Source organism: Nannospalax galili, unplaced genomic scaffold (genome assembly GCF_000622305.1).
Source record: "Nannospalax galili isolate Female #2095 unplaced genomic scaffold, S.galili_v1.0 scaffold448, whole genome shotgun sequence".
Lineage (NCBI taxonomy): Eukaryota > Metazoa > Chordata > Mammalia > Rodentia > Spalacidae > Nannospalax > Nannospalax galili.
Genome location: NW_008359324.1, coordinates 419,040 through 433,230, shown reverse-complemented (window position 1 = coordinate 433,230; position 14,191 = coordinate 419,040). Strand labels below are relative to the sequence as shown.

General features: G+C 37.2%; 1 protein-coding gene across 7 annotated transcripts in view; it reads left to right on the top strand.

The window, feature by feature from the left end:
- Ascc3 (activating signal cointegrator 1 complex subunit 3) overlaps positions 1-14,191 on the top strand; it is a 379,245-nt gene that overhangs the window by 119,893 nt on the left and 245,161 nt on the right. For all 7 annotated transcript variants that reach the window (XM_029558579.1, XM_029558580.1, XM_008822937.3 and 4 more), the window contains 2 exons: positions 10,739-10,915; positions 13,636-13,707. In XM_029558579.1, coding sequence (XP_029414439.1) covers positions 10,739-10,915; positions 13,636-13,707 — 249 coding nt within the window. The remainder of the gene's footprint in view (positions 1-10,738; positions 10,916-13,635; positions 13,708-14,191) is intronic.

The window sequence follows — 14,191 nt, the reverse complement described above, 5'->3', positions numbered from 1 at the left end:
GAATGTGTGTGTCTCTAATTTTTCTAAATCATAAATAATCCAAATCAAAATTGGTGAACTCACAGAGCCAGGAGTTTATTTATTTTCTTTATTTATTTTCTGTCAGTCCTTTTTTAAAGTGTAAAGGTCTCTTAGAGTATTGCTTAATAAATTTTATATTATTCATATGTAGAAAATAGGTGAATACTAGTATCTTAGTTCAATCAAGAACTCTGCTTCCCTGACTTCCTTTGTTATTGCCTGTATTCATAGTTTCTTGTCTTTGACTCCCAGGTCAAATAGTCTCTTGTTAAGAAACCTTAACTTTCTTACCCTGTTTTGGGCAAATACCTAGCAGTGAATCAACTGAGCTATATCTACTCATCCAGCCAGACGACTAGTAGAGATCACACAACAATGTTGACTAGTGGTCAGTATACACTCAAGACTGTGATGTACATGACAAGGGTGAACTTATTTTCACCCTTGAAATGTTTGCATTCACTAAGACCTACTTGCTCTGTTACTTTTTTCATTCTAAGTATTTGTCCTGGAAGAACAGTAATTGTATGTCTTTGTCTTATACATACATACACACATACACATTTGTTTATTATCTCTTTTCTAAAATAGCAAATTCCAGGCCAGCACCCTGCCCCCAAATATCTTATTCTTTCTATCAGATTAGCAACTAAGAAGTGGAATATAGTTCAATGGCATCTGCTTCTGCAGTTCATTTCTGGAAATCTAATCTAGTGAGCATATACTTATAAAGACATACTAATTCTAATATTCATTGAAGCTTTCTTAATAGCAAGAATTTTGGAAATGACTGAAAGTTATTCAATAGAAGAAATAATTTAATAAATTATATTCAATTTATCCAGTGACAGCTGCTTTGTCAGAATGAACTGGAGCCTTGTGAACTGGGCTTTAGAGGTATCCATGCTACATTCTTTATTGGAAAAAGAAGCTGTTCTCCTTATAGAACAAAAGCTAATTTTATATTTTGTTTTTAACTGAAGTTTTTATGTATTTCATACAGAACGTCTCAAATAATTTTAATCACCTTTATACCGCCCCCCAGTCCCACTGGCACCCTCCTATAACATATCCCACTGGAGCCCATATACTCTGTCATCCCTGTTAAGGCCCACTAGGTTGTCAGTGTCTCCCGCCATTCTCCAGTGCAAGTCATCCACTGAGTCTAGTCAGCCCATCTCTTGTTTTAGGAAGATCAGCTCTTCTTCATCTAGCAGCAATCAGTTGCCAACATTCCTTCAGATAAAATTGAGGTCTGCTGTTCATTTTCCAAGTTCTATGCTGGGTTATTGCCTGCCTGAGTTTGCATGGCACTTGTGTATGCTGATACCATTGCCATAGAACCGTATGAACTGGGTCACAGGAGCTTGTTCAACTCTGTTTCCATATGGTCATGCACCTCCTTCCAGGCTCTTATAATCTTTCTGCCCCTCTTCCATGATGGTTCCTGAGCCTTGGATGAAGGTTAATAAAGGGGTCCTGTCCAATGACCATCATTCAGCAGACTATTGATCTCTGTGCTTTGGCCATTTGTGACCTTTTGTGTTCCTGGCCCACAGCTACATGAGAAGCTTTGTTAATAAGAACCAAGAGATTCATTTGTGTCCTCTTCTTTACCCTTGTTCTGTGTTCCATGAGCCTTAGGTGTAGAGGCTGCATTGTAGATGTGTCACTTAGGCCTGGGCAATTCATAGACAATGTCTGTGTGTGACCAGTTTTGGTACTTGGTAATAGCCTCTTGATTGGTGCAAAATGAACTTCTTTGATGAGTGGTGACTCGGATATTTGTCGGTAAATATAAGGATCCACATTTTGCACATAGTAAGAAATCACATTAGTCTAGCAATGTGACAGTCTTGGGGTTCTCTCTAAGATCTATGACCTCTCCAGCCATGTGTATTGGGTTATGTTTACATTACCACACTTGATTTTCCTCCGTTTGAGTGGGTTTTTAGTCAAATTAGGTAGCTGTTGATTGTCCCCAAGATAAAAGTACCAATACTATACCAGTGACATATGGTGTGCTGGCTGTTGATGTGGTTATTTGTTCTTGAAGCTGGTGTTGGATCATCCATTGGTTTTCCTTTGGCACATTCATAGTGCTCTCCAAAGTTATGAGAGCTAGGCTTCAGGGGAAGTGGTTGGAGGTCAGTTGCAGCTCAATTGCACCAAATCCTATGTCCGAAGTATGTTCAATCTTTGGCAGTAGGGTCTTACCTTCAAGTTCTGGGAAGCCATCAAGGGCTGTGGCAATAGCCTGAGTAATTTTGGGAGTCTCTTGGACCATCCTGGCCAACAACTCAAAGGAAGGTACCTCATGTCTGGCACTGTTTCCTGCTATGTGTCATTTGGCCATACACATGGACTCATGTAGATATATGTATAATTTGTCAGTAAGTTGATGGACTAATATGGTTCCCTCTGGTTTTTTTAAAACTAGGTAGGCATTATTTATCTCTCTCCTCTCTCTCTCACTGTCTAACCCTTCCACCTTCCCCATTTAAAGTGCTCCCATTTTCCCAATTTCTCCCTTGATAATATTTGCCACTCATGGTCCCATCTCTCTTGAGCTCCTTCTTTACCTTTAACCCCAAGTTTCCTTGTATAACCCTCCCTCCCCTCTCCCATTTAAATAACCACATTTTTATCCATTTCTTTCTTAATAACACCTGTTTCCTACTGTTCTCTCTCAGGTTCTTTCCTTTACCTCCCTGATTCTTTTTCATTATCCTGGTTCATATAGTTATATCTGGATACATACTCACTTATAAGGATTTGGTGCTAGGATCCACATATGAGGGAGAACATATGACATTAATTTTTCTGAGTCTGATATTTCACTTAGTATAACAGTTTCTAGTTCCATCCATTTACTGGCAAATGATTTCATCTTTCTTTACTGCTGAGTAGAACTCCATTGTGTAGAGAACTCCCTGTTCATATCTTTAGCCCATCTTTTAATTGGGCTTCTTGGTTTCTTGATTCTTTGTTTTTTGAGTTCTTTATATATTCTGGATGTTAGACCTCTGTCGGATGTGTCACTGGTGAAGATTTTCTCCCATTCTGTGGGTTTTCTCTTCACTTCCTTGGTTGCTTGTTTTGATGTATAGAAGCTTTTGAGTTTAATGAGGTCCTATTTGTTGATTCCTGACCTTATTTCCTGAGCAATTGATGTCCCATTTAGAAAATCCTTTCTAAGCTTATATCTTGTAGGCTATTCCCAATGTTTTCTTCTAACAGTTTCAGGTTTCAGGTTTCACATTGAGGTCTTTGATCCATTTGGTGTTGACTTTTGTGCAAGATGAAAGAGAGGGGTCTGGTTTCATTCCTCTGCAGGTGGAGATCCAGTTTTGCCAGTACCACTTGCTGAATATGTTGTCTTTCCTCCGGTGAATGTTCTTGCCTTTTGTCAAATATCAGGTGGCTGTTATTGCATATACTCATATACTTGGGTCTTCAGTTTTGTTCCATTGATCTACGGGTCTATTTTTGTGCCAGTATCTTGTTGTGTTTACAACTGTAGCTCTGTAATATAGTTTGAAATCTGATATAGTAATCCCCCCCACACACACCCAGCATTTCTCTTAGTGCTTAGGGTTGCTTTGGCCATACTGGGTTTTTTTTGCTTCCATTTGGATCTTAGGATGGTTTTTTGCCACTTCTGTGAAGAATGTCATGGGGATTTTGATTGGCATTGGTTTGAATCTATAATGACTTTTGATAGGATGGTTATTTTCACAATATTAATTCTTCTGTTCCATGAGGTCCTTCCATCTTCTGCTGTCTTCCTCAGTCTCTCTCTCTTTTTTTTAAAGGATTTAAAAATGTCATTATAGAGGTCTATAATGTCTTTGTTCTGGTTTATTCTGAGATATTCCTTTCCTTTTTTCTTTTATTTTATTGTTTTTTTTGTTGTTGTTTTTTTTGTTTGTTTGTTTGTTTTTTGAGGCTACTGTGCAAGGGAGTTTTTCCATGTGCTCTTTCGCTCTTTCTCTGATTGCATGTTTTTAGTATATAGAACATCTGCTGACTTTTGCTGACTAATTTTGTCACCTGCCACTTTACCAGAAGTGTTCATCATTTCTAGGAGTTTTTTGGTGAAATTTTTCGTGATTCTTAGGTATAATGTCATATTGTCTCCTAAAAGGGATAATTTTACCTCTTCTTTTCCAATTACTACTCCTTTAATTTCCTTCTCTTGTATTATTGCTCTTGCAAGAGTTTCAAGCACTGGAAAAGGAGTAGAGATAGTAGGCAGACTTGTCTGGTTCCTGATTTTAATGGGAATGCTTCCAGTTTTTCTCCATTTAGAATTATGTTGGCTCTGGGTTTGTTGTATATAGCTTCAATTATGTTGAGCTATGTTCCCTCCACTCCATTCCCTCTAGAACTTTCAACATAAATGCATGTTGAATTCTGGCATTGGCCTTCTGTGCATCTATTGAGATGTCCATGTGGTTCTTATCTTTGAGTCCATTTATATGATTTATGACATTTATTGCCTTATGTATATTGAACCATTTCTGCATCTCTGGAATAAATCTGACTTGATCATGTTGAATGATCTTTTTGATGTGTGTCTGTATGCAGTTTGCAAGTATTTTGTTGAGACTCTTTGCATCTCTGTTCATTAAGGATATGGACCTATGGTTTTCTTTTTTGGTTGTATCTTTACCTGGCTTTGGTATTATAGTGATGCTGGCTTCACAGAATGAAATTGGAAGTTCTCCTCTTGTTCTACCTTTTGTTCTGTCTTTTTGAATAAATTAAGTAGTATTGGGTATAGGTCTTCTTTAAATGTCTGGTAGATTTCTGTTGTAAATCCCTCTGGTCCTGGGCTTTTCTTTTGTATTACTGTTTCAAGTTCCTTAGTTGTTATGGGTCTGTTTAAGTTGTTGATCTCTTCTTGGTTTAGTTTGGTGGTTCCCCTGATTTTAGCTACCCATCCATTTCTTTTAGGTTTTCAAATTTAGTAGCATATAGGCTTTTAAAGTATTCCCATATAATGTTCTGGACCTTTTTGGTGTCCGTTGTGATGTTTCCCCTTTCGTCTCTGATTTTGTTAATTTGGAGATGCTCTTTCTTTTGGTTAACTGGCTTAAGGATCTGTCACTGTTGTTTATCTTTTCAAAAAACCAGCTCTTGGACTCTGTTGATTTTTTTGTATTGGTTTCTTTTGTTCTATTTCATTAATTTCTGCTCTGATTTTTATTATTTCTTTTTGTCTGCTGGGTTTGGGTTTTATTTGTTGTTGGTTTTCAAGTGTCTTGAGTTGCAGTATTAACTCATTTTTTTGTGTTCTTTCTGATTTTTTAATCCAGGCACTTAGAGCTATAAACTGTCCTCTAAGTACTATTTTTAAAGTGTCCCAGAGTTTATATTATGTTGTATTGTCCTTTTCATTGAATTCTAGGAATACTTTTATTGCTTTCTTAATTTCTATCCAGTTATCATTCTGGAGTGTGTCTTTTATGCTCCGTAAGTTCAGTTAGCTACTAGGGCTTCTTCTAAAATTGACTTTAAGCTTTATTGCATTGTGGTCTGATAGAATGCATGAAATTATTTCAATATTTTTCTCTTTGTTGAGGCTTGTTTTGTGCCCCCAGTATGTGGTCGATTTTGAAGAAATTTCCATGGGGCTCTGAATAGAAAGTATAGTCTTTGTTGCTTGGGTGGAATATTCGATAGATGTCTGTTAGGTCCACTTGATGTGTGGTATTGCTTAATTCATATGTCTCTGTTTATTCTCTGTCCTGTTTACCTGTCTAGTGGAGACAATGGGGTATTAAGGTCCTGAGTTGGGGACCAGGTCTTAAAGTCTTACCGAGTTGGGGTTAATCTGAGTCTTAAAGTCTTGTAGTACTGTTTTTATGAAGTTGGGTGCACAAGAGTTTGATGTGTATAGATTCATGACTGTAATAGCTTCTTGGTCAATTGTTTCTTTGATCAGAATGAAGTGGCCCTCTTTATCTCTTCTGATTAGTTTTCTTTTGAAGTCTGTTTTGTCAGATATTAGAATTGAAAATTCTCCATTTTTCTTAGTATCATTTGCTTGAAATATTTTTTTCCATCCTTTCACTTTAAGGTAGTACATGTCCTTAAAATTGAGATGGGTTTCTTACAGACAACAAAAAGATGGGTTTTGTTTCTTAACGCATTCAACTAGCCTGTGTCTTTGGCCAGTTCAGTCTATTGATATTTAGTTATTAATGAAAGATATGTATTGATTCCTGTCATTTTGATTTCTCTTTGCATTTTTGGTCTCACTGTGTGTTTCCACAGTTGTACCTTCATTTAGTTTCTTCTGTTACCCCTTGGGTATAGTTGTTCCTTTCTTCAGCTCTTTGTATTGCTGCAAGAATTTTGAAGGGCTGGTTTTTGTGGACATGAATTTTTTCAGCCTATTTTTTTCATGGAAGATTTTTCTTTCTCCTTAAACTATAATATATAATAGACATTTTGTATGGATAAAGTATTCTGGGTTGGCATCTGTGGTCATTTAGAACTGGGAATACTTTGATCCAGGCTCTTCTGGCTTTTGTAGTTTGCACTGAAAAGTCAGCTGTAACCTGATGGATTTTCCTTTATATGTGACTTGTTGCTTTTCTTTTGCAGCTTTCAGTATTGTCTCTTTGTTCTGTATGTTTAGTGTTTATACTATGATGTGCCGTGGAGAGTTTTCCTGTCTATTTGGTGTTCTATGTGCTTCTTGTATTTTTATGGGCATGTCTTTCTTTAATTTTGAGAAATTTCTTCTACAATACTGTTGAAGATCTGTTCCATATCATTATCCTGAGATTCTTCTCCTTCCTTTAGGTCCATGATACGTAAATTTAATTTTTTCATGGTGCCACACATTTCCTGCATATTCCATTCATACATTTTCTTAAATTTTTCATAATCTTTGCTTGAGTAGCCTAGTTCATCAACTTTATTTTCCAGTCTTGATATTCTGATTTCCATTTCATTCATTCTATTGATAAGGCTTTCCCTTGTCTTTTTTAATTGACTTATTGAGTGTTTCGCTTCCTTCTTCATTTCAGCCTGAGTATTCTTCAGTATTTCTAACTCTTCTAAATTCACTCAGAAGTTTAGCCCTGTCTTTCTTCAGTTCTTTCATTTCTTTGTTTGTGTGTTGATTAAATCCATTGAATTCTTTTATCATGTTTATAACTGTTCTCTTGAATTCTATGTCCTGTGTTATCTGTAGGGGGTTCTCATTGTATTCCTTTTGGTACTTGGTGGGGACATATTATTTTGGCTTTTCATGTTATTATTTTTTCCCTGTGACTTTGGTATGTGGATTTCTTTTGTAGTTTCTGACTCTTGTGTGAGAGTCAAACCTTCCATTGTTGAGTTTAGATCTGTTTCTGTTTGTATGCTTTATGTGCCTTTGTTCTTTACTTGTTGGGTATGAAAAGCTGGTTGGTCTAGGCTTCACATTCTATCTTTTGATTTTATATTGGAGGGCCTAGATAGATGGCTTTAGTCTTGCTGCTCAGGGGTTCCCATAGAGGCCCAAGTCTCGTGAGGATCAGATGCTCTCAGGTTTCCTAACTTCTGAATCCCTCTAGTCAGCGGGCACAGTATAATTTGGGAGGCTTGCTAGGTAGAGATAGGATTCAGGACTCTCAGGCGGTCAGGGAATAAATGTGGTCTCAGGGATCCATGGCAAGCAGGAAAGGAGGCTGGTCTCAGGAAACCCAGGTAGGTAGCGGGTAGGGACAGCCATTGATGAAGGCTGATCTCAGGTTTGCAAAGGTAAGTTGGGGGTCAGGAAGGCTCTGAGGGTCTAGGGAACTAGACTGAGGAATTGGGTTTTCTGGGTGCAAAGGATCAGGAAGCGTGGGGAGTCTGGGCCAAGAGGGTAGTCCAGAGGTCTGGGGTGCCAAGAGAAGAGGTGGGCTAGTGCCCATGCTAGAAGGAGAAAGGGAATGTGGGAACTGGGTGGTTGAATCATATTGTGGGAGTCAAGGTATAGTGGGTAGGGTCAAGCTTACCATGGAATGAAGCTAGCCTCTGGAATCCCAGGTATGTTAGGGGTGGTACAGTCAGGGATGAAAGCTGGTCTCAGGTGTGCAAAAGTGATGGGGAGGGGGGACAGGCTTTGAGGGCTCCAGGGGACTAGACTGAGAAATTGGCTTGGTCTGGGTAAAAAGATCAGGAAGCAGTGGGGAGTTTTAGCCAAGGCAGTAGTCCAGAGGTCTGGGGTACCAAGGAAAGATGTGGGCCAGTGCCCACACTAGAAGGAGAAGGGGCATGTGGGAGCTGGGAAGTTGAATCAGGTTGTCGAGCACAAGCTAATTTTATGTGAAGAGAAAGTGTTCAGTATATTTGCATTCATTCAATGTTTCATTTAAGGAACTTTATTAAATTTCCACTAGGTGCTGACTACATATTTCTATGCAACTAAACTTTTAGTGCTAAACAGAATGAGATTTTTGGTCAGGTTTTTGTTTTAGCCAGCCAGAGAGTGAGGTACGTGTTTATGAAAACAGATGCTGAAAGCTGAAAAGTGGTATCTTACCATGGAGATTGGAGGAGTATTTGGAATGTGTTCATGTTTAATCATGTAAGTTGAATAAATGTGTGTACACACACAGTAATCCACTTACATAAAATATAGAGTTGAAATGTTCAAAGGGATTTATAAAATCAGAGGTATTATCTAATCCAGTTTCCAAACAACTTCAAGGATGCAGGTAGTGGTGACACCGATGACACATGGGGAACCTCAAACTGCCAACAACCTCTCCATAGCCCCTTTTCTCTGGCCCAGATTTTATGTATGAGATTCGTTCAGAAAGAAGCATGCACACATACCTTTACTCTCAGTACTCCTGAGACAGAGGCGGGCGGATCTCTGGCCATTCTGGTCTACTTGGTGACTTCCAGCCCAGCTGGGGCTATACCTGCCTCAAACACAATTAAGCAAAAAATAAATGCATAAATAATAGCACAGGACATCATGTTTTACATAAAAAAGAATGATTTCATGCTTTAATATTTAGGAAGTTTAGAAGCATTCCACAGATAAGGCCTTCCCTACAACTCTAGAACATTTGAGATGAAGTAAATATCATCAACACATTTGTTAGGAGGCCTGTTATGTGTGTGTTTATGAGAGTATTTAACCAGGTTGACTTATTTCCTGAGCATCCCCATAGGAGTAGAAAACAGAACGTAATATCAGTGCCAATCCTTTTTGTTATATGTGCACTGATTCTGACCCCCACACAGCATTCTGCATCTTGTGTACTATTTTAAATGCAATCATATCTTTGTAATTATTTTAAATGTGAAATGTTGCCTTCTATATATGGGGTAGATTAGAGAACATTTCAATATTTAGCACATTCCTCCCTCCCATTTTCCTCTCCATAATGTTGCCAACTTTCAGTTCTATTATGCTCCTAATCCTTTCTTCACTTACTATCTTAAGATAAATTTTCAGATTTCTAACCTGGATTTTAAAAATGGTTAAACCCCAGTCTTTCTGATTTTTGACTTCTACAAATCTTTCAACAATTGGTTTCTGGGCACATGAAATTATTTGATTTTCCTTTTCATTACATTACCATTAATCCTGTGTTCCAGATGTAACTAAACTTACTTGACATTGAATGTGTTTTTCTACATGTAATTAAGGCCTCTAATTGCCAGTTATGCCATTGCTTCATTCTTTGTCACTGTGCCAATCATTGATTAAAAATACACTGTTCATTTGAATCCATCAAATACTGATTATACAATAAAAATCATTCTAATTCCTACGTGCTTTAAAGGAGGTGTCTTAAATAATAGATGTTGTAATTTTTGTATACTGTTGTATAAAGTGTTTCTCATTTGTAGTGAATTACATATTTTCAATGTTCTTTTCGCTCTCTTGAACTTTTTAAAAACTTATCAATCTTAATAAATTTACAAATTGCTATATCTAACTTTTTAATTATCTTTATGTCACTAAATTTTACTTTCCTTGACAGAAGTGTATATTTGATTCATCTCATATTACCATAGTACTAATGCTCGCAACTATTTTCATTACATGTTCCTGTTTTTAATTTGTCCTTTGCTCCTTGTGATTTCCAGATGTTCCCAGTAGATGGTAGTGTTTCCCGTCATACGGCTACGTATTCTCACTCTAGCAGAAGTGCTGTAGGAAGCTTTTCAGTGCAGTGTGGCTTCTGTTCATCTGAAGTTATATGCTAGACTAGGGACAACATTCACAGCACATTGGGAAGAGGGAGAATTGTTAAGAAAGACGTAAGAAATTACAAATCTGTTATGTTTAATAACATTGAACTAATATCACTTAGTTTTTAGTAGGAACAGAGACGGCTCAAATTTAAATTTTATGAAATAGGAATCATAGTAGTTTATTCTGCAAGGCCCTGGGATATAGTCTCAGCACTTCCCAAAACAAAATAAAATTTTCTCCCTAGTTTCTTCACTAAAAATAAAGATGAATTTGCAAAACATGGTTTTAATAGTGCTCGCCAATGAATACATGTTTTATTATTTACTGTTGCAATTGTTTTCCATTATTTAGGGTTCTTTTTACATAATAAGGTCCTCAATTGACCTCTGACTTTACTTGCATCTGCTACACACCAGTTTTTAGCAGCTCATATTAATAGGATGCGTGACGGTATTTCTAGCTAAGTTACATAAGGATATTTGACTAAATGACTTCTAATTAAAATTGCCTACGTAGGTTGAGTCCACACAGAGTATGATAAGGATTCTCGGCCTGTCTGCAACCTTACCCAACTACCTGGATGTTGCTACATTTCTACATGTTAACCCCTGCATTGGACTTTTCTACTTTGATGGCCGTTTTCGTCCAGTACCTCTTGGACAGACATTTTTGGGAATTAAAAGTGCAAATAAGGTAAAAAGAAAAAACAAAACAAAAAACCTCATTTTAGTAGTTATAGTTTCCTCAAAATATTTTGTTGACTTACTGTTGACAACTTAACTGAGAGCCAAACTCTTGTCCTCTAGTGTGTGTTCTTAACCACTAGGTCATCTCTCCAGTCCCAATATTCAGTTAATGTTATTGTAGCAAACGTTGTACAGTGATTACATAGCATAAAAGTGAGGTGTTGGGGCTGGGCTGATAGCTTGGTGGGTAAAATACTTGCAGCAATGTGAAGACCAGCACCCAAATAAATGCCAGATAGGTGTAGTGACTCGCCTGTAATCCATTCTCGGAAGGCAGAGACTGAGGATTCCTCAAGCAAGCTAGCATGTTAAACTAGCCACAAAGGTAAGTTCTGGATTTACATGAAAGACCCTACTTAAATATACAAGGTGGAGAGTGAACAGGAGAGACACTCAGTGTCAGCCTCTGGTCTCTGCACCTACACATGTGTGTGTATTGGTACAAACCTGTATGCACACCACACACATACACATGGAAAAAAATGAGCTATTTTTCAAACTGTAGGACTCCTTTTCAGATTTATAGGAAATATATTCTAGCAATAGTTGTTTTCTATGTATTTTAGCTTTTATTAGTTGTTTTAAGTGCTTTTCAGTATTTTTAATACTTGTTTTCTAGTCATTTTTAATATATATTTATTTACTTCATTTTAATATATACTCATGACAAACATAGAACAGTTTCTAGAATTTTTAGATTTGCAGTTAAAATATCAGATGGTTATTGCAGATATTAAGAAAATTTTTTCAGATGCTTGTTACCCATCTTAAACTTTATTTTCTTCCAGTTGCATCATTCAAATTGTTAAATCACTTAAAGACAATTAAGTTCAAAGTGTTTTGTTTTGTTTTTAACCACACCATGCCTGCATTATATAATCACAAAAGAATTGTTTTTAGATGAAGAACTGCCATAATTATATGGAAGGTTTAGATTGTTTGTTGTTGTTGTTTTTGGTCTTTTTGAGACAGGGTCTCCCTGTAGCCCCAACTGGCCTAGAACTCACTATGTAGACCAGGCTGGCCTGGATCTCACAGAGATATACCTGCTTCTGTCCCCTGAGTGCTGGGATTAAAGGTGTATGCTACCATGCCCAGCCATGTTTAGAAATTTTATAAAATTAAAAGAAATAATATATCTTACAGTGTGTCCTAGTTTCTCCATTGTTTGACAAAATCCTCTGATCAGTACCAACTTGGGGAGGAAAGGGTTTATTTGTCTTTCATCGCCCAGGGAACCCAAAGTAGGAACTTAGGGCAGGGACCTAGAGGCAGGACCTGAAGCACAGGCCTTGGAGGAACACTGCCCATTGGCCTGCTCTCCTGGCCCCAGCTCAGCCTGCTTTCTTATGCAATAGAGGCCCATATGCCCAGGGGTAGTACAGTGGGCTGGGCCCTTCCACATCACTCAGCAATCAAGAAGATGCCCCACAGACATGGCCACAGGCCAGTGCAATGGAGGTAATTCCCAAGTTGAGGCTCCCTCAACCCAGGTGTGTCAAGTTGACACTAAAGCTGTCCAGCACAGTGTTAACAGTAAATTTTGTTTGTTATAATTACAGAATTTTGTATGCTAAGATTTATTAGTTTTATAGATTTTTCAATGTACAGTTATTTGGTAAGTATGATTTCCCCCAGGGAATTGTTAATATGCTTATCACTAGTTACTGTGTTATTTACTATAAGCAGAAATTTTTATAGATTTCTGAATTTTACTCAGAAACTCATTATATGATCCAGTTGTAACTAAGAATATTAGAAACAATATCAGTGATACTTCCAGTGTGAAATAATTTTGGTCAGAACTTATAGTACCCTGCACAAATGATTGGGATTTAATTTGGGGGCAGGAGGAGAGTTGTTTTTCAAATTGCTAGTGAGAATAAATTATCCCATGGTCATGTCATCCTACTTAGCCACTGCCAATCATAAATTTATCAGGTTTTAAAGTATTTGAAGTGGGGCTGGAGAGTTGACTCAGCAGTTAAGAACACTGATTGTTCTTGTAGAAGACCCGGGTTCAAATCCCAGCACCCACATGGCAGCTAACAACTGTCCATAACTCCAGTCCCAGGGGATCCTAGAGCTTCTTCTGGTCTCCATGGGCATTTCACGACACAGGTGCACTTACCTACATGCAGGCAATACACGCATACACCTAAAATAAAAAAAAATAATAATGTGTTTGAAGCTATGAAACAAATAGCTTCCTTCCTTAGGTTTCACTTCTGTTTTTCAATGTCATTCAGACTGTAGTGTTCCCTCAATTTTTGGATTGTACAAGAAAGCTATATCATTTATGGAAGAGAATAAAAGAAAAACAGTCTGAAGAATGAGCTTCTCTAGGGAAAGCAGAGAACTTTATGATTTACTCTAAAATGTCTGTAGCTTACTAGTGTGTTGCTCTCAAAGACCAACTTATAAAGCTGTAGCATACTTTGTACTCTGAAACTATGTTTTAGGGTACCTTATTTATAGTTTTTAATTTAACTATGTCTGCTTCTTTTGGGTTGTTCTATGTTAGGTATTTATATTGCAGTTGTTGCTTCTGTATTCTGTTAGTTTAAAGGGGTTTTCCAAGATGCATTATAATAGGCATTGTTTTATTTGTACCTTGAAAGTTTTTTATTATGTCATTTCATAGTTTTAAATTTTTTAACCTTCAAGATGCAGCAGTTGAATAACATGGATGAAGTATGCTATGAAAGTGTTTGGAAACAAGTAAAGGCTGGACACCAGGTACAATGAACTTCTTTTTTCTAAAAAATTCTTAATGAAAAATGGAATTCCTGAATTCTGAGACTAGTTTTATTCCTTGTTTTAGTCTGATGGGTAACCGTAAGTCATGGAAACAGTCTTAAGTACTATTGGTATCCCAGTATTGATAGGTATTTTGTTTGCTCTTTTATTTTGAAGTTTTAAGAAAACTTCAGCTTGTTTTTTTTTCCATCTTTTTAGAAAGCACAGACTTCTCATGACTCACTTCTAATTCATGTTTTACATACTGTAAAATTTTTCATGTTACGTTATTTTTCCTGTCTTCATCAAATATGTTTGACATATATTTAGCAAATTTTGTATGGTTTAATTGTGCTTGGAAATTAAGCAGTTTGGGGCTGGGATGTGGCTCAGAGGTATAGTGTACCACTTTACTGGTGCACTTGAGGTCTGAAGTGCAATCCCTAGTACCAAAGTGAGGAGAGAGGAAATAGAAAAGAAAAAA